This window comes from Botryllus schlosseri, chromosome 1 (genome assembly GCF_051294905.1).
Source record: "Botryllus schlosseri isolate E-star chromosome 1, Bs_hap1, whole genome shotgun sequence".
In the NCBI taxonomy this organism is placed as follows: Eukaryota; Metazoa; Chordata; class Ascidiacea; order Stolidobranchia; family Styelidae; genus Botryllus; species Botryllus schlosseri.
In genome coordinates this window covers 2300918-2320140 of record NC_137236.1, presented here as the reverse complement: position 1 = coordinate 2320140, position 19223 = coordinate 2300918, and the positions used below count along the sequence as shown (strand labels likewise).

Sequence of the window (19223 nt, the reverse complement as noted above, 5' to 3'; positions counted from 1 at the left end):
CTGATATGGTGAGACGCCGAGTAGCTATACGGCGTTTGGCGTCTGTTACGTTCAGACGCCGAGTAGCTATACGGCGTTTGGCGTCTGTTATGTTCAGACGCCGAGTGGCTATACGGCGTTTGGCGTCTGTTATGTTCAGACGCCGAGTAGCTATACGGCGTTTGGCGTCTGGTATCTCGGTAAACTGAGCAGAGGCTAAATCCTTTCATGGCGCGACTATTATGTTCTCGCAACTATATGATACCGAAGATTGCATATTGTTACGTTTTTTTCATAATAAGCTTTGGCAGAATCCCAAATGATTGTATGTTCAGCAGTTTAGAATTATTGTATCACCACCCAGAGTTGCAATGAATCGAGTCATGACTCAACTCACAATATTTTTGCTGACCTGAGTTATTTTCTTAAAATTGGATTTACTCATTCTATGGCTTATTCATGAATGGTATATCAGGACTAATAAATGAAAAATATGCCCTAAACCTGTCTTTTATCTGTTACAGTAAACATGTTCAGAGTGGGAAAAAATGAATATATTAATTATCCGAGGCCTTCGATATCACCCCCGAGAGTTCCACAGAAGTGACCTAAAGCTGAACTGGATGGGGGAACATTAAACACCATGACTTGGACTCAACCCATTGCTCTCGGACTTGACTCGGTGGTGAATTGAAAATGACTCGAGTCAAATTGACTTGGTTCCAACCCTGTCACCACCCCATATCAGTGTTGGGATGACTCGAGTCATGACTTGACTCAAGTCACCTTTTTCGTATGACTTGAATCGACTCGATTCACTTAGCTAAAATGACTTGACTCGAGTCGAAGTCGATTGACTTCACTCGAGCCAAAATGCGCAATGACTCGAAATGACTCGTGACTCGAAGGTAGTGACTTGATCCCAACACTATATCTGTACACTCGCAATGAATTTCAGACCCAAGTCTGTAGATACAGTATGTAATGAAACCATAATAAGAAATATGCAACGAATACCACAGTAAAAATTATCAAGAAACAAGCAACGAAACCACAGTAAATAAGAAACAAGCAACGAAACCACAGAAAAAGTCACAGTGGAACCACAGTAGAAGTCACAGAGAAATAAGATATAGAACCACAGTAAACGTCATTGAGAAATCAGCAGTGGATCCACAGTAAAAGTGACCGAGAAATAAGCAATGGAACCACAGTACAAATCATTAGTAAATACGCAACGAAACCACAGTAAAATGTCCCCAATAAATATATTAACATCAGAATTTACATCTGGGTACATAGCATGCAATAAAAATCAGGATCAGGTATCTGCTGTCCCGGGCAACAGTGCTCGTGCGTCCATCGACCACAGCCGTCACACGCAACCTGGAAACAAGTTAGAATCAATATACCTGACAAATGTAATCTCGTAATTGCATAGGGGAGATGTGGTGCCGATGGATCAAAAATTGCAAAATGATCTCTGGCCCTCAAATCTTCAGCCGAGAATATATCTTTTGCTGGTTCAACACTTTGATGCAAGCTCTACGTATCTCGGACATTTACATGAATATCCGTTTTTCATAAATATTTAAGAACGTTCAAAATTTGTTGCTCAAACACATCATTGGTCCCCACGGATGGGTCCAAAGGCAGACGACCATGGGACCTATGAGACAGACGTTCAAAAACTCAAATTTTTCATGTTGTTTTGTTTTGTAATATAATCTAAGCTACAGCAAGTCAATGAAGAATGTTTCGTCGCCACCTTCAAGAATAAAATAGATTATTTGATTATATCAACTCAAATGTTGGAGTAAAATCACCTTTCGATTTACGTCCAAAATAACAAAATTATTGGCACATATATATTACTCGTAAATCGACATTTTGACGTTCAAATACCTCGTTATAGCGATAAAACATCACAGGAAACTATGATTTGCAGCCTCTATATGTGTAGGCGTGTTTCTGTTGTTAAGTGATTAGTTGATTCAAACATTTTGCTTGATTTGGTTATGGTACCATAGGCCCCCCACCCGATAAATATTGTAATTGAATTGAAAATAGTCAACTCGAGGATGGTATTGAATTAAAAAAGATGTGGCATTATATAGTATACCCTGCTACAAGCCCTACACTTCACATTAAAAATAAGGGCTGGTTTGTTAGTGTGAAAGATTCTGCCAGCATGCATTTGTAGACAAATTCGCGTACTGTAATCATAGGATTATCTCAGATAATTTTTCAAGTATTTTCGGTCCCACTGTCTCATCGGTACCACATCTCCCCTACCAATTTCATGTCTTTTTTATTGGGTTCGAACTACTGCATTCAATGCAATAATCTCCCAATTCTTTTTCATCTGCATGCAAAACATGCTACGTATTTAAAATGGTTTCAATCTGACATTGACTAACATACCCGTCGCATCAAGCAAGATTTGACCAAACTGCTGGCGGTAGCTTTCGCGAGCTCGTCGAGAATGATCAAAATCCAGGTTCGCATCGGATAGAGTTCGGCGGCCTATTACGTGAAAGTAGATTGCAAATCAATTTTCTAAAATCTCAATGATTGAACGCATCACAAACCTTCAAAGCAAGTACTCCACAATTTCATTCATCTTTTTGAACATCAATCCTTCTCACAACCGAAGATCATTTGGAGTATACTTGTGTTGTGTAGAATTTTGCGGAGTAATATGGAAACGAAATTTTAGGTGTTTCTTGAATACGATCTCAGTGACGCGATCTGTTGATTTACCACAGCATACGTGAAGTGGAGATACAAAGGATTTTGCAGCTGTTTCAGTCTAGTCTAGAATCAATCACTAACTAAGTATACTAGAAAACAATAAAATATCTTGTTACTTTACACGTCACATACTGTAATCTTCTAGCGGTGGTTAAGTTCCCAGCAACAAATCATGCAGTAGCTGCAGTAACGCGACTGACGATCTGTCTAATACGAAACGTGTATGTTCTCAAGCAGCCAGATCAACTCCTGTTCAAGCCTCAACCTTCAAATCAAACCCTATTCTCAACATACCAGATGCCGAACGCTGTATAGCTACTCGGCGTCTGAACGGACACCAAACGCCGTATAGCTACTCGGCGTCTGAACATAACAGACGCCAAACGCCGTATAGCTACTCGGCGTCTCAGAATACCAGACGCCAAACGCCGTATAGACATTCGGCCGCCGCGCGGCGTTTGGCGTCTGGCGTTTGGCCTCTGAGCGGGTTTAACCCCTGTTGTATACGGGGATGCGCGCTCTGCGTCGTCAGTCGACAGAAAAATATATCTATATTCATTGATTTTGAGTTAATCACAATTATGATTATCGTTGATTTTAGTTCATAAGTGATGTCATCTGCCTAATCGATTTCGTATGAAGTACCGGTATCGCTCGTGACTGAAAATTTAATGAACTTGCCATTGCCATAAGCAGTTTAGCAGTACCTGAGAGACGAGATGATATCTTGTTTGGTGGGAAGGTAATTCAAGTAAGCCAACGGGTGATTATAATGCAAGAAATTAGCTGGGATGAGTACATACTCATATTCATGCATACCATAGATAGAGCAATTGGGTACGGTATTCAAACTGGCTCTGTATTTAGTTTTACCATCAGTAGCTGCATATTTTGAATTTGTATTTTCATTATAACTGTTGCAAGGATAGATCTTGTTTGAATGAAAGGAACTCTTCTGATATCTAATTGTAACTTGTGATTTCAGTCCTAAATAATTATGAGACTTAGTTACATTCAATACCGACAACAAGATCATTACTGCGTCCACAAAAAAAGATATACCATCATCTGCTGCACTAAAATTTGATTTGGCGCCGAAATTCTTGAATATTCAGTGTTATGATAAGGAGTTTACTGATTTATTTGATCTGTCTGATGCTGATGTAAAAGGCAATGATCGAATTAGAGTTCCTGTTACCGGTAAGTTTAGGCTTGGCTTCAATTATCAATTTCTTCACCTCTATACGTAATTTTCCTAGAAAATGTACCAAGCGTTTGCGACAGCAGCATCACTAGCGACTCCCTAACTGTGGATTCATCTGAACGTAATGTAATGGATGATTCAGTTGAATCATAACTGGTTTCATCTGAATCTATTGTGACGGATGATCCAGTTGAATCATCACTTTAACGTTCACAACAACGATGGCCTGTGGTCTACGACATCCCAGCTTTTTGTCAATACTTGGTGCATGGGAGCGCTGGTAATATTGTAATTCCATAAAGTCTGAGAAAAGAGATCAAGACAATTATCTTTGAAGATCCTTTGCGATATACCTTATAAGTATAATTCCATTCAATTCATCCATCCTATTTTGTTTTAAAACTCGTGCATGCATTTCGTTAGTTTGGATAGATATCAGGTAACTATATGCGGATCTATCTAACAGGTACACCACTGCGCATCAGTATCGAGAAGTATGCTTGGCATTATCAAAAAACTCTACAGTTTTGAAAGACAATAATGAAGAAAATTCCAGCTAGGTGAGCTGCATGTAACTTCAGTCGTGGGCAATGGTCATAGTCATAATACGCTATGTGGACGCCAGATATCCATAGTATACTGTCCTTGCCCGTTACCGGTGAATTCCGGACTAATACCGTAATTTTCCGAATATAGTGCGCCCCCATGTATGATACACACCCTTAAAATGACGTTTATATTCTGGGGAAAAGCCTGTACCCGTGTATAGTACGCACCCTGCATTCGTAGTACATGAGTACATGAATAGTTGCGGTTTAGTATTCGATGATGTTCTGTTTTGCGATATCACTGTCGAACAATGGTGACATAATGATCGCTAATCATAATACAATTAACTGGATTGTCTCTGAACGGGAGTAGATAGTGAGACTGTGAGGTCGGCGGCACGATAGCTTAGGCTAGCGACACACGACATCTTGCGCACGTGGCCTATTTCAGAGCACGAATGTATCAAGCAGATAACAAGAAATATAGATGTTGGCAAATGAGTTTCGCCACGAATGGGTTCTGAGTCTAACATAATATTGAGTAGCTTTCGTCGCGACAATTGTTTCCTCATTCTATTGGTGTGTAAGCTGTTTCGCTGCATTTGCCGATTAATGTCACTGACAAAGCCTTGTTAGAGAAACAAACATATGTGTAAATGACGATCATATAATCTATTCTTGTTGACGATTTTTGGCGTATGATAAGCTTGCCAAAGAGGCCGGAAGCGCTGCCAATTAGTGAGTCCCTGATGTCTGGTGAACAATTAAATACGTGCTGGTATTACGCAGCCTCGGCGACAGTTTTCGCAAATGAAAATGTCCGAACTTGCGCCACCTCGTAAGTCGTCGCCTATGGTCTCTTTTGCCATGACTATACCCGTACACTGTACGTAGCTTCAATGTAGTTCTGAAGGCAATAGCCACAATTCCAGAATACCTACAAGATAAGCCGAGTCCAAGTCGTTACCGTATGTTCAATGTTCGGTTCGGTTTTTAGCTCAATCCACATTTTATCAATTCTGCTTGTGTAATTGGCTCGCATCCAGAATACAGTAATTTTCCTCAGTCTTAACAGTTTCTGGCCCTATTTTGCCAAGTATCAGGACTCGTACTCGAAATAACTATTCTTCGTAGATGCAATGAAAAATTGATTCGAGTCGAGTCATTTAACATATTTGAAAAAAAAAGACTAAATTCAAGTCGAGTCACCCAAAAATCGCTTATCGAGTCAATGCAATAGAACCACCTCAAACCACCCATTGTTATGTTCATTGTGTCGTGGCGCTGCCATTGTTGAAACAATGCCGATTTTTAGACTTTGCGGACTGTTTAGAGGTTTTTCCTTGCTTTTAGTAATAGTACTCTCTGCAGAGTTAAGTCCAACAATATTTGCAAATTCAGGGCTCGCGGCATATTGCCTTGAGGCAGAAGTTCAAGGACTATCGAAGACATTTGGAAGCTGAATTGGTGAATCAGATGAAGCAGAAGCATGGTACAAAACGAAAGAATGTGATTGAGGAAGAAGGAGCCAGCAGCTCTAGATGCAAAAGAGCCAGGGTTGTAAGTCCAGTTAATTTATATCTTGGTTTTAAGATGAGCTAGTTGAACTTTAATTTTCCAGGATGTACAATAGTCTATAGCAGGGGTCGCCAACTCAAAACGGGTCGCGGGCCACTTTTCAAATTTCGTAGCGGCCGCGGGCCGCATGAATCCAAAATCGATATAAAGTAGGCAACCACGACTTGGAACTCTACGTCAGTACAACGCTGTGCTACCTAACATAGGCGATGGACATAGTGACCACAAAAGAAGTAATATTTTAATGAAGGAATAAAAACACAACAAAACATCACTGGCATCAATTTCATTTTATTTTGAACTCTGAGCTGTGCACGATACCTGGGAACGCTGATCTTGTGGGGAAACCCTAAGCCAGTGGTTCTCAAACCTTTATGACACTGAAATATTTCGCCTGCCCTTCTTATCGTCATATCACAAAATGTACCCATACTGTCAGCAATCGGATAGTTTAACGGCGTGGATGGTTATGAATGTTGATGAGAGGATTCTATAATATGAATTCGGGACTATACACAGAGCAATAACTATAACTATGAAATCGAGGTAAATCGCGCAGAGCGCAAAAATAATTCAGTTGACCGCAGCTCCGCGCCCCTTCAAATGCTTTAAAGCCCCCACTAGAGGACGCGCCCCCACTTTCAGAACCATTGCCTTGAGCTGTTTTCTATGCTCCTTGGTCTTCGCAGTGTTTCGGCCATTACACGCCAATTTCAGCATTTTGAAATGTTTTCTTAGCTTTCTTCCGAAATCTTAAATCAAGTCGCGGGCCGCGTGTTGGTGACAACTGGTCTATAGTATAAATTGTCATGGCCACGTGAGTATCATATCTTATGTATATTAAGATGTTGAAAGAGGCTGAAACCGTGATGGGAAGTGCACAACAGAGAGCCGGTACAATATAGCTCAGGCCAAAATGAAGTGGCCTAAAGTTCCCGAGACTATACAAGGATTACTAGGTGAGAGTATTATTTCATGAAATTGTGTGGCATTGCAATTTTTCCGCTAACAACTTTTTCGAATAAATGCAAGTGCAGTGGCTCTCTAACTTCTGCCGTTGAGATGCAATTGTAGAAACTTGTTTGACTTGCGCCGCACCAATAATCGTGACTTTCACAATAACATAGTCTCGTACCAGCTACAGTCAGCCAGTTACAGTCGGATTCATTTCCGAAAATTACACGCGTTCAAAATAAATATCGGAATGCTAGAAGTGATCATCGATAGTTCTAATAACCTGTGTCTGCTTTATAGGTGATGGAGTGTTGGATTGGCGTGCTGGTATAACAACCATTTTTGGAGAAGGATACGACAATTTTCTTCATATTGGAGAGGTAAGCTGTTCGTAGATAGATGGTGTATAATATACATTGTTAAAACTAAACAGTTGGTTAGTCGATGGTCAGCTAGCTATCGTTTTTTCGATTGGTTGTAGTTCTAATTGCTGATTTTGAAAATTCAGTGGTTGTAGTTCTAGTTGCGGATTTTGAAAATTCAGTAGTTGTAGTTAGTTGCTGATATTGAAAATTCGGTAGTTGTAGCTCAAGTTAGTGATTTTGAAAATTCAGTAGTTGTAGTTCTAGTTGCTGATTTTGAAAATTCAGTAGTTTGTACAAGTCTGGTTTCTACCTCGCCATCTTATCCGCGTAAGCGGTGTCTTACAAGAATCCTAGAAGTGAGCCGTGCTACAAGTCGGCAAATACGGATTAAAAAATAAGGAACACCGGCCTGTTGTAAATGACCATAATGGTAAACCAGTGTTTCAAAATCAAATCAATCCATATTTCTTTTATGCCGTTACAACTTCTAGCAATAGAAAGTGGCAAGCTTCAGTAGACCTGGTACAGGCGTCGCGCATAGCTTAAGTAATGGATTGGGGCTCATGAGATTGAAATATACTTCATTGCAGCAGACAGACTGGTGACAAGATATTTTTAAAAGCATAAATCAAATGAGCAACATTTTGTGACACAAATTCATGTTTATAACTTGAGCAGTGGTAATATAAATTGTCCTATGTGCTAAGCCTATCTCGATATCATAATGATCTGAAGTCCGAAGATTTCATAGTAATATGATATATCTTTCAGGTTTCTATCCCTCCATATCCAACGATGGTCTACAATTCGCAATGGAGCCTGCACTTGGATGGAATCGTCTTCTCAAAAAACATTGAAAGTTTTGATGAAACACTTGCTCTTCTGATCGCAGCTCATTGGATATTGAACAGTTTCAGAAGAATATCAAGCACACTCTCACGTGCCTTTCGTCATACCTGCTAAAGCTGCCTGGCGTAGAGCTGACAAATCTTGTGAGGGCTACCAATATGTTGCCATAAACAATGGAACTGTCATCATAGTTATGTAGGGTTACCATACGGAGGCTCGAGCGGGTCATTCGAAGTCGATTGTCTGTGCCGACTTTTTATTTTAGTCAACACGACTAAATTTAAGTAAAAATATGGTAATTCTGGACTCGTCGGTTTCATTTAACACCAAAAGTTTTCCAGCAAAAAATAGCAAAATCGGCTGTCAGTCTTGATCAACTAACTTTCCTGAATTGGTAAAATTGTCCTCCTTTTTCGATTCTGTAATATGGTAACCCTATAGTAATGACTGTTTGAATACGCATAATAAAATGCATGAAATGTCATGCTTGTATATTTTAATTGGATTCTGCAGTTATGCATAAAGCAAAGATTTGTGGCAGCTGACAGATAGGTTGGGGTGGAAGGTATGTCCCCCATATAGGGAGGAGGGTATTCCCCCATATAGGGTGGAAAGTATTTCCACCATGATGGGGGGTGGAGTTGCATTCCACCAGAAATGGTCAAAATGGTGAACCACTTCTAATGGAGGAAATCTCCACCTTTTAGATTTACAGTGTAGGCGCCTAAATGACTGGCGCTGAATGTACCTGTCTTGGTAATCCGAACCTCACAAGACAAATACCATCCCACAGGAAAAAATTAGATGCCAGTGAAGAAATACCAATTTGAAATCGTGTGATATTTTAGTTTAGTACGTTTGGGCGATTCTATATTTTTTTGATATAGCAGACAGGAGGTCACGAAATAACATCATGTAACGAAGTCATACCAACGAGTCCGCCCGTCAGAAGATGTTTAATTATTATTTACGGGCTCTCCAGTTTCAAAGACACCTCACTCAGCTCTTCCGGTAAATCCGATTACGTGAGTAGAGAGTACAAGAAATTGATTGCAATATATATGCAATATTCTCGATCTTATTGGCCGATTTTATCATGAATTATCAAAAATTTTCGCGCTTGGCGCTGACTAACTGAACAATACAACTGTAAGTTCGTGGCAAAAGCGAACAACGTGATTGGGGGGGGGGGGGGTTGATCACCCTATGGAAGCCCAAGACTCAAGTTTTACGAGGAGCCTGACGAAGTGCTCTTTCGTTCCTGCCAACGGGTATACACCCGGAGATGTTCAATTACTATTGACGGGTCATATACCTTTTCAAGCACACCTTATTCAGCTTTACCGGTAAATCAGATTACGGGAGCAGAGAGAGGATAAAAATTGATAGCAATATATAAGCAATACCGATCATATTGACCGATTCATTCATGAATTATAGAAATTTCTCGCGCTTCGCCCGATTAGACAAGCAAAGCAGACTCACTAAACGGACGCCCAATGAAGAAACAACGTACAGCCAATGTAAACACATAAACAGCGTATAGTCGGAGGGGGGTCTGGGGGCGAAGCCCCCCAGAAGGCAGCTTTACCACCATATGGGGGGCCGAGACCAACGTTTGGGGGGGGGGCTGACGAAGTGCTGTTACGGCCCTGCTTGCACGTACGAATTTCTCTAAATCTCCAAAGAATATCAATAATTAGCTCAAATGAAGTTGAAGTCAGCCTATACTCCGTTGATCGCGACTGCTGGAGTTTGAGTTTGTCAAGCTGTCTAGAATGCGAATTAAGTTTAATCTTCAATAATCGTATCTTCAGAATGCTTGTGAAACACATGTTTAGTCACAATTTATACAGACATTGACAAAATTGACAAAGATTTCTCGCGCCCCCCCTGAGACCCTCTCACGTCCCCCAGGTTGAGAACCCCTGCTCTAGTCCAGTGGCGGCTCGTGACAATATCGGGTGATGGGGCAAGGCCTGCAAGCGACTTTTTATTAACATGACGTCAAAATGGCGTTTTCCAACGTAAACAAGTAACTTAATGATGGTACGGTAACATGAATTTCCCGGCAACAGTGATTTTAACGTATGTGCCACAAGAGGTCCGCCGGTGAGCTGTGACTTGAAGTGTTGTAACTGCGTAAACGGCGTACGGAACAAAAGATTCAACACGGTTCGTGTTTGCACTAGACCTGGAAATGACTATAACTCGAGAGATAGCGTAAGCCTAACTGGAAATGTCGACGAGTTCGGACAGATACGCAATTGTTATCTCATAGATTGGGCCTGTCATATTGAATCCAAAACATCATTCTGAAGAACTAAGAATAGCAGCCTCGGAAATTCGGTCTCGGTACAGCATAGGAGACTTTGGCCTTGAAACTGGAGACTGTAACACGACGCGTACGGTTTTATTACTGTCTATAGGTCTGCTGCGAAATCGCCTTGGGAAAATATATTACCGAATAAATACGTGGATCAAAGCTTTAAAATTAGTACACTGTTACATGACATCATCGAGAACTGGTCTCATGGCCATTTTCGGTATGGTACACTGTCAAAATTATTGCGAACAGACCAACACCGAATTTTGCGCAAAATTCACCGAGGAATAGGCCGATCAAGTGATCAGCTGTTAGCCGCCATCGCAAACGAAATAGCTATCGCGCTTGGCAGCAGTGGGTTGTGAGAAAATGGCTTGAAGGCCACAATTTCACGGTGAAATTGACATTGGAGAATATAATATCAAAGTAAATATTTGAATGCAAACTGAGAATGATATCATCATCTCAGTTAACGTTACCGCAGATACACCGGCTTTTGCGTGAAATCCGCAATGCGTTGTATGCTAAAGTGTCAGATCGGAGCACATCTCTACCATACTCGACCTTGATAACGAAATTACTGCCCTAATCACTGAGTATCAAAATTGAGACTTGGCACAGCGTTCGATACTAAAACCAAGACATACCATGCAAAAGCTTATGACGGATCTAGGTAAGGAGCATCGTTAAAATCAATAGATACCAATACCGGCTTTGCGTATAATCTGTTGGCGATAAATGAGGAGTCAGCTCTCACTCGAATTAGGAAACGAAATTACCACTAACACAGTTCAGTGACAAACTTAAAACTTGGTACAGCGTTCGATACTAACATTAAGACTTACCGTGCCAAATTTCATAACCGATCTCAGTATTGAACATGATCAAAATCAATGGATACCAATACCGGCTTTTGAGTAAAATCTGTTTGCGATACATGACGGATCAGCACACACTTAACTTCGGAAACGGAATTACTTCCCTAAACTTCAAGTAGAAACCTTGAAACATGGGGCAGTGTTAAATACCACCATCACGACATGAAATACCAAGTTTCAAGAGTTTTCATTGTGTGAAACACCATCAAAATCGACCTATACCAGCAAAGGTCGACTAAACGCGTATTACGGTAATCGATTTCAGCTATAGATACGATTGTTACATCACACCTTAGGGGCGACCAGTCATATTTGCCCCGCTTGCTCAGCCATTTTACGAATAGGAGAGAGTAAATCACCGTTTCTTTATTGTGCGCGGCTTTGAGAGAATAGACAGTGAAAGCTTGTTATGAGCGCTACCGGGGCATGCCCCGGCTAGGCATTCGCAGAGCGAAAACACGGAAGAGAATTCGATTTTCGCACAGACTTCGCTATATATGGGCATTTACAAGCGAAAGGACAAGAAGAATACGATTTTCGCTGTGATTTCGGTATATATAGGTTGGTGTGCGTCTATAAATGGTAAAGAATTGTTATTGAACAGAATATTAGGTGGGGCAATGCCCCAGTTGCCCTATAGGACGCGCCGCCACTGCTCTAGTCATTGCGCATGACTATGGCCATATAGCAAAGTTATGGGACTCGAGACTCAGACTGCTAATGCAGAATGTCATTGTAACTGCGAAGAAGAGTAATGTTAGCACATTATTCGTTTTTCGTCTACCAGTAATGCTGCTACTGGGTACATTGGGACCAGAAAATAGTTTTTGTGAGATAAATCATGCCGAAGTCGTATTAAAAGTGCAATGAACATGACTAGAACTGGAACTCAAAAGCGCGACATGGCCTGGGACTTGACTCAGTGCTGAATTGAGAATTAGTCGATTTGACAAGATTCAAAACTATAAAAGTAAGATTTCCCTGTGACTTACTTACTACGTGGTTGCCTGGAATGGCCAGAAGCTATTCACCTCGTGGATAATTGGTGTATTTTTCTCAATAATCCCATTTGTTCATATGGTTATATGGTGTTTTCCAAAGCTAGGGCTGTTATTCACAGCTCCTGCATGACAGGACTCAAATCGAATCCTTTAGTTTCAGCGCGGTACTCAAATTAAATTTACCAAATCGTGTAGGCTATTAACTGTCTTTGCATTCTTAGTATTGTGTGATATAGCAATTATTTACAATTACGTGATCGTGATCATGGCGGAAGGGAGAGAAAAGCGAGTTTCTGGTGTCGATGATGTGCCTCCACCATTAGGCCTATTACGTGAAGGAAGCAGTAAGTAATTGCTAGAATATTTGAGTTCATATCTATGTTCTATATGAATCATAATAAAGTTATCTACTGATTGTTTGAGCGTATAAAGCAGCATATTCCAGAATTGATTCGCTCAAATTAGATGTCAAAACAGATTTTTATGAGGATTAATCCAAGCATATGCTTCGTCGATTGGTAAACATTCAAGTGAAAATATCGCCTATGCACAACACTATAATTAATGACAATATATTCACTGTCATTGCGCGAGCCAGATCTTTGTTTCATTCAAAAGTATTGGACTATACCCTTATTCAATTGACAAACCTATTTTATGCTGACAGAAAGATTTTGTCCATACTCACTAATTTCTCATTAGTGTGCTTGGTTTCGTGTTTGCAACTGTTTCTTTATAAATTGCGCTGTAGCTATAGTACCGTGGGTTGCCAGTGACCCTCGGAAATTCGGCCCTCGGTCAATTCGGCAATCGGTGAATTTTGCATAAAAATGAATATTCTATAAAAATGTATTCTACCCAGTAAATATTCGCGTTATCGCCCGTGACTGCGTGATACACGCATACCCTGACCTTCCAATCACTTGATATTAATATAAATATGTAATTCGTGTTAATAGTTGGGAATAATTTTAATACAAAACTCTCCGAGGGCCGAATTTACAGTGTAAATTCCGCCTCGTAAATATCCGCCGTATCTCCCGCGATCTACGCATACCCTGACCTCCGAATCACCTGGTAGTAGTATAATTAAAATAATTATGTAATTAATTCATATTAATGGTTGGCTATACATTTTTATAGAAAATTCCCCGAGGGCCGAATTTACTGGCAACCGTACCGCATACCAGTGTTGGGATGACTCGAGTCATGACTTGACTCGAGTCAACTTTTTCGTATGACTTGACTTGACCCGAGTCACTTTGGGAAAATGACTTGACTTGACTTGACTCGGAGCTTCAAAAATGGGCATTGACTCGTGACTCGGAGTAAAATTTACGAGTCAATTTCAAGTCATCAAGTAAACACTGTCGAATAAATCACTGTATCTTGTGTATGTTCGAATTGTTCGAGATACGCCGGTGTCACTTGTGAGAGTAACCAGTCATTCACTGATTCTATGTTACATTGATCCTCCATCGTTACATCACAAATAAATTGACCGAAAACTAAACGATCACAGCTTACGTTGTCGAAGTAGTAGTATTGGATTAATCTAAATAGAAATGTGCCTCTGTTTCTTAGACGGCTCAATGCTTACCTTGCGCAGTGCTCATATTTACCAACCCTCTTATATGATTTAAATCGAACAAATATAGTTTGTGCATTTGTATTCTCACGGATGTGTATAGACGGGTAGTGTAGGCTATTGTACCATATCAATTTGTTTCAACTTCTCGAAGCTTCGCATTAGGTCCTATATTTTGGATGATAATAACTGACTGTATCATGTAGCTGTACAACTCCCGTATTTTATTGGCAGTTCTACGTGTGCGTGATGGATACAGCGTCTTTTTGCATGTATATTTAGCTAGATATTTGTTATTTGATTCAAGATAAATGATCAATAAATCTGTCTTTCACACAGCTAACAAAATGTAATGACTTTGAATCATCACTCGTACGTCAAAAACTCAATTTGGCTTGAATTTTGACTTGACTCGTGACTTGACTTGACTTGACTCGAGTCACCTCCAAAAAACGAGTGACTTGACTTGACTCGAGTCACCTTTGAAAATCGATTGACTTGACTTGACTCGAGTCAAAATCTGCAATGACTCGAGATGACTCGTGACTCGAAGGTAGTGACTTGATCCCAACACTGCCGCATACTGAACTTCAAAGTTTATTATTGTTATCATAGTTACAATGAAAATCTCATGGTCTGTGATTTTTTTTTTCATACTTAGCCTTTTTGGATTTACTTTTAAATATGTTAAAATCTTTTTGGTGTGGCGTTAACTCTCGAAAAGAGGCACCCTAAAAGTATTCAAGTTCAATAAATATTCCACTACTATGAATACCTTGAAAGCTATATTCAATTTCCGTACCACGAAGCATCTATTTAAATTATTGAAATATAATAATAATATTCTTGCGCTAATCTAATATTAATGAGAAATTATGGGAAGTTTCCGTGATCGATACTTGATTTAAAAATGCTTTCAAATGAGTATGCATCGGAATATCAGACGTAATATTCTCGTGTGTATCAGGATCTGCAAGTTTGGCAGAAGGCAAAAATATCAATCAACGGATCATAAACAGCTCGGTCAACGTTGTGGCAGGAGATCAAATTCACGGGAACAAGACCACCATCAACAACTACATTATGAATTCTGGAATTGAAGCAATTCCACCAGACCAACGTGAGTGTTCCGGTACCATGTAGTGCATCCTTTTTTATAAAATCAATGGTCATTGTCGTCAAATGTCCCATGATGCAGCTCCACCACATAGTCAACATAGGTCGTATATATATGCGGGAAAGTTATAATTACTCGAGTCACGAATTGCTGATGACTAGACCTGACCCGATCTATTTTCTAAAAATACGGAAATGACTCGACTACACTCGAGTCAATCTGTGTACTGAATCAACTTGGACTCGAGTTATTGCGCATGACTCGAACCAAGTCATATGAGTCGAGACTCAGACGGCCAAGACCGACATTTCATTGTAATTTCGTCTATTGGTACTGCATGGTGGTACTTGAAAATCCAACCAGAAACCGAACTTGAACAAACTGCTGGGTTTTAAAAAAGCCCAACTAGCACTAGAACCACTCATTTTTTTAAACGCGCAACTATGTAACAATAACTAGATTTACCAGATTTTCAAAATCTACAAAAAAACTAGAACTACAACTAGTCAGTTTTTACAATCCGCAGCTACAACGAGAACTAAAACTACTCAACTTTTAAAATCATCAACTAGAACTAGAACTACTAAAAAAACTATTAGTTAGTTGACTATCAACTAAATAAATGGGTAGTTTGTACAAGTCAGCCTAACTAACTTTACTGGTAGTCCTACAGATTCCCACACATGGTATGGACACATGTGGTGGACTTTTGTTTTGTAACTCACTGAAAATTAAGTGTCCCCTGAACACCTGTCGATAAGCATTGCGCGGACCTGGGAGTTTTACGTCTCGCGGGTCAAAGATGGACTGGCGCAACCAGAACTACTATCCTACTACTCAATTGACGAAATCAGCTACTTCAGAACTACAACTACTCTAAAAACATTGGTTAAATTACCATCAACTAACTAAATATTCAGTTTGTTCATGTCTGTCAAAAACTGCTTAAAGTGAGGAAAATTAGTATTTATGATAAATGGAAACCATTCGATATCACCAGAGCAGACATGGGGTGATTACTTCATGAATGTAATCGATTACGATTGCGATTACTGCTCAATCATGCAATTACGATTACGATTACAGCAAAATCCGCAAGTAGTATATTACGATCACGATTACTATGGAAAAGTAATCACGATTACTCACGATTACATATATTTTGCGTCGTATATAGCGTCATTTCCTGTATATGACATATTATGCCATTGCGTGATTTGCAGAAATTCGTATCGGCGAGACTTGAGAGCAAATACACAGCGAATCCATATCGCATAAATCGTGTTTTCCAGCTCTTGTGAAAAAGCCCGGCCGTTAAATGAGGGTCTGGGGAACTTCTCCCGCCAGAAGTTTTACTGATCGCCCGATGGGGGGCCAAAGATCACCGTTTTTGAGAAGGGGGTGGCGAAATGCTGTTTCGGTACGGATTCTAGCTGCAATCCACGCTAACATGGCTTGTAAGCGGATGCCTACAGTGGCAGATCCAAATTTTGAGTATAAAATTGCGAAATAGAAATTGTTGCCCATTTCAAGTAGGGCCGGATAAGAATATGATGAGGTGAACATAGTATTTTGCCGACAATCCACTTAATACATATATACCGAGCTGTCGTTATACGAGTAATGGATAATAACGGCTAAGTTATGATATTTTATCAGCAGCCGTTGGTTGTTAATGCTCCGATGTAGAAATTGTCATGTTTAATTTGACGAGTAAAAAATATCAAATCTTTACCCGGTGTAAACGTAGATAGACCTACCGCTCGCCAATCAACAACGGTTAAACTGCGTTCACCTAAGTATAACAAAACATCAATACATACTAGGCCTACATACGTTCCTGTTCGAAACTAGGCAAAGTGGTGATTATTATCATGTGCGAGGTAGTGGCGTCTGCAGCGTATTGATAACCTGACATATTGCATAGCGGGTTTTCTTACAATCACAGTAATACATGTATAACGAATATCTATTTCAGAGGTCTCAAACACGCGGCCCGTCAGAGCATTTTGTGCGACCCGCGACGACATTTTAGATTTTTATTAATTTGACAACATATAAGTGTCACATATCTTTTCAGGTTATAAAGTGAAAATTCCCTCTTAAATTGCTCCGAAAGCCTGAAACTATTCAGCAAACTTCACTGTCACATCAATTGCGAACGCTACGATATAAAGTGAAAGATTCACTATTTCGCCACATTTCCAATTCATGATGACAAATCCTGATACCTTAGACCAGTGATTCCCAACCGCGGCCCCCAGCTAGCCTTCTTGCGGCCCCCACAAAAATATTGTGAAATCGATTTATGAAAAAAAATTATATTTATAAAATACACCGGCTTGGCTTGGAGTCTGGAGTTTTCAATTAGGATTTCGGGAAGGTTGTGAGTAGACTGCTAAGATTACGTCACTGCTGTTTCAATGCAATGTGCCCTAACTTTCCAGTTGAACGGGCAGTGCCTATAGATATAGGTATAGATATAGGTATTGACAGGACCGTAACTGCCGCACTCCAAGCCCCCCCAATTGGCGGGAGCGAGCTCGAAGGGGCCCAAAATTATCTAGTGAATTAGCATAAATTATAGAGTATTTTATGACATTTTCTGCAAAGAATTTTCGCGCTGCGCGCGATTTCAAGTTTCCAAGTACCTTAAATATTCGGTACCATTCGACCAAGATAAAATACGCAAGATTTATAGAAGTGGGCATATCGGCGTTGGCCATTACCGCGCCACGACGCACGAAGACACATAAAGTTTTAGGTCAAAACATATTACTCCAAGAAGTGTGCCAGAACGATCGGCAGCGAGAAAACCTTGGCCGAAAAGGACTGGCAAAGGACAAAATATATATAGGTAAAATTGACCATAGGCGCCTAAATGACTGGCGCCGAATGTTTATGTCTTGGGAATCTGAACGTCACGAGACAAATAGGCTACCGTTCCGCAGGTAAGAATTATGTGCCTGTGAAGAACTACCAATTTGAAATCTCTAGTGCATCTTTTAGTTTATTATGTTTGGGCGATTCTATACTTCTTGATATAGCAGACTGGAGGTCATGAAATAATAACGCCCGTCGGAATATTTTTAATTATTATTTACGGGCCCTACAGTTTCCAAGACACCTCACTCAGCTCTACCGGTAAATCTGATTACGTGAGCAGAGAGGACAAGTAATTGATAGCAAGATATATGCAATTCCCGGTCTTATTGACCTATTTTATTTTAAATTATCGAAAATTTTCGTGCTCCACGCTGGCTCACTAAACGGGGATTAGGATTTCGTGGGAGAAGCGAACAACGGCGCGGGGGTCGGTTCATCACCCTATGGGATCTCAAGACCCAAGTGTTTTGGGGGGCCTGACGAAGTGCTGTTTCGTTCCTGCCAACAGGTATACGCCCCAAGATCTTTAATTAATATCGAGTGGTCCTGCCTTTTCAAACACAACTCACTCGGCTCAACCGGTCAATCTGATTACGTGAGCAGAGAGAGGATAAAAATTGATACTAATATATGTGCAATTCCCGATTATATTTACCGTGTCAATCACGAATTATAGAAATTTTTCGCTCTTTGCGCGATTATTCGAACAAAGCTGCCTAAAACGGACACCCGATTTAGATGATAAATAGTGGTAAACAGCCATCTGGCCTGAGGGGGTCTGGGAGCTTCGAAGTTCTGTTTATCACCCTATGGGGGGGGGGGGGGCAAGAGAAACGTTTTTGTTTGGGGGGCTGACGAAGTGGTGTTACGGCCCTGGGTATTGATAACTAATTTACCGATAGATGGGCAACAAGTGACTCACGATTGAATACGCAGACGTGCGTATACTGCTTAGCCGGCAAAATGCAGCATAATTGGTAGTCCTATAGCTCGCGACCCCAGCGTCCGAATAATTTGATATGTCGGTGTCTACCGAAAGCAAGCGTCGCACTGATTCCACAAATACGAATTGAAATCTCGCCAGGGCAATAAAACTACTCCGAAATAGCCAGCAAAAGTTGATTGTTCTGAACAATAGGAGTGCGGCAACACAATGGCCAATGGCATCAAGCGAATGATCGGATCGGAACAATGCC

The 19223-nt window shown here is 40.4% G+C and overlaps 3 protein-coding genes and 1 long non-coding RNA gene across 5 annotated transcripts in view; 3 read left to right on the top strand and 1 right to left on the bottom strand.

Moving 5' to 3' along the window:
* Positions 1 to 19223, top strand: part of LOC145452996 (NACHT, LRR and PYD domains-containing protein 1 homolog) — a 182024-nt gene that overhangs the window by 83999 nt on the left and 78802 nt on the right. The window contains exon 1 of one of the 2 annotated variants that reach the window (XM_080332588.1): positions 14890 to 15144. The exons of the other annotated variant lie outside the window; for it this stretch is intronic. Within the exon in view, the coding sequence (XP_080188714.1) occupies positions 15108 to 15144 (37 nt within the window). The 5' untranslated portion in view covers positions 14890 to 15107. Of the gene's footprint in view, positions 1 to 14889; positions 15145 to 19223 lie in introns of those variants that run through there. 2 annotated transcript variants of the gene reach the window in all.
* The window catches only part of LOC145433311 (uncharacterized), a 247864-nt gene that overhangs the window by 171322 nt on the left and 57319 nt on the right, over positions 1 to 19223 (top strand). The window lies entirely within an intron of this gene.
* LOC145439805 (uncharacterized) lies at positions 945 to 3161 on the bottom strand. Its single transcript, XR_013915358.1, has 3 exons — positions 2571 to 3161; positions 2404 to 2505; positions 945 to 1365 (listed from the first exon to the last, which is right to left on the bottom strand). It is a non-coding gene; the product is annotated as an uncharacterized LOC145439805 (long non-coding RNA).
* LOC145439798 (uncharacterized) lies at positions 4399 to 8736 on the top strand. Its single transcript, XM_080317432.1, has 5 exons — positions 4399 to 4497; positions 5887 to 6045; positions 6909 to 7022; positions 7318 to 7397; positions 8154 to 8736. The coding sequence occupies exons 3-5, from the start codon at positions 6980 to 6982 to the stop codon at positions 8343 to 8345; spliced, it is 315 nt and encodes a 104-aa protein (XP_080173558.1). The 5' UTR covers positions 4399 to 4497; positions 5887 to 6045; positions 6909 to 6979; the 3' UTR covers positions 8346 to 8736.

Coding starts and splice junctions, on each gene's coding strand:
- LOC145439798 (XM_080317432.1), top strand. CDS start 6,980: ATGAAGTGGCCTAAAGTTCCCGAGACTATACAAGGATTACTAG. Junction 7,023..7,317: donor GACTATACAAGGATTACTAG/GTGAGAGTATTA, acceptor TCTGCTTTATAG/GTGATGGAGTGTTGGATTGG. Junction 7,398..8,153: donor ATTTTCTTCATATTGGAGAG/GTAAGCTGTTCG, acceptor TATATCTTTCAG/GTTTCTATCCCTCCATATCC.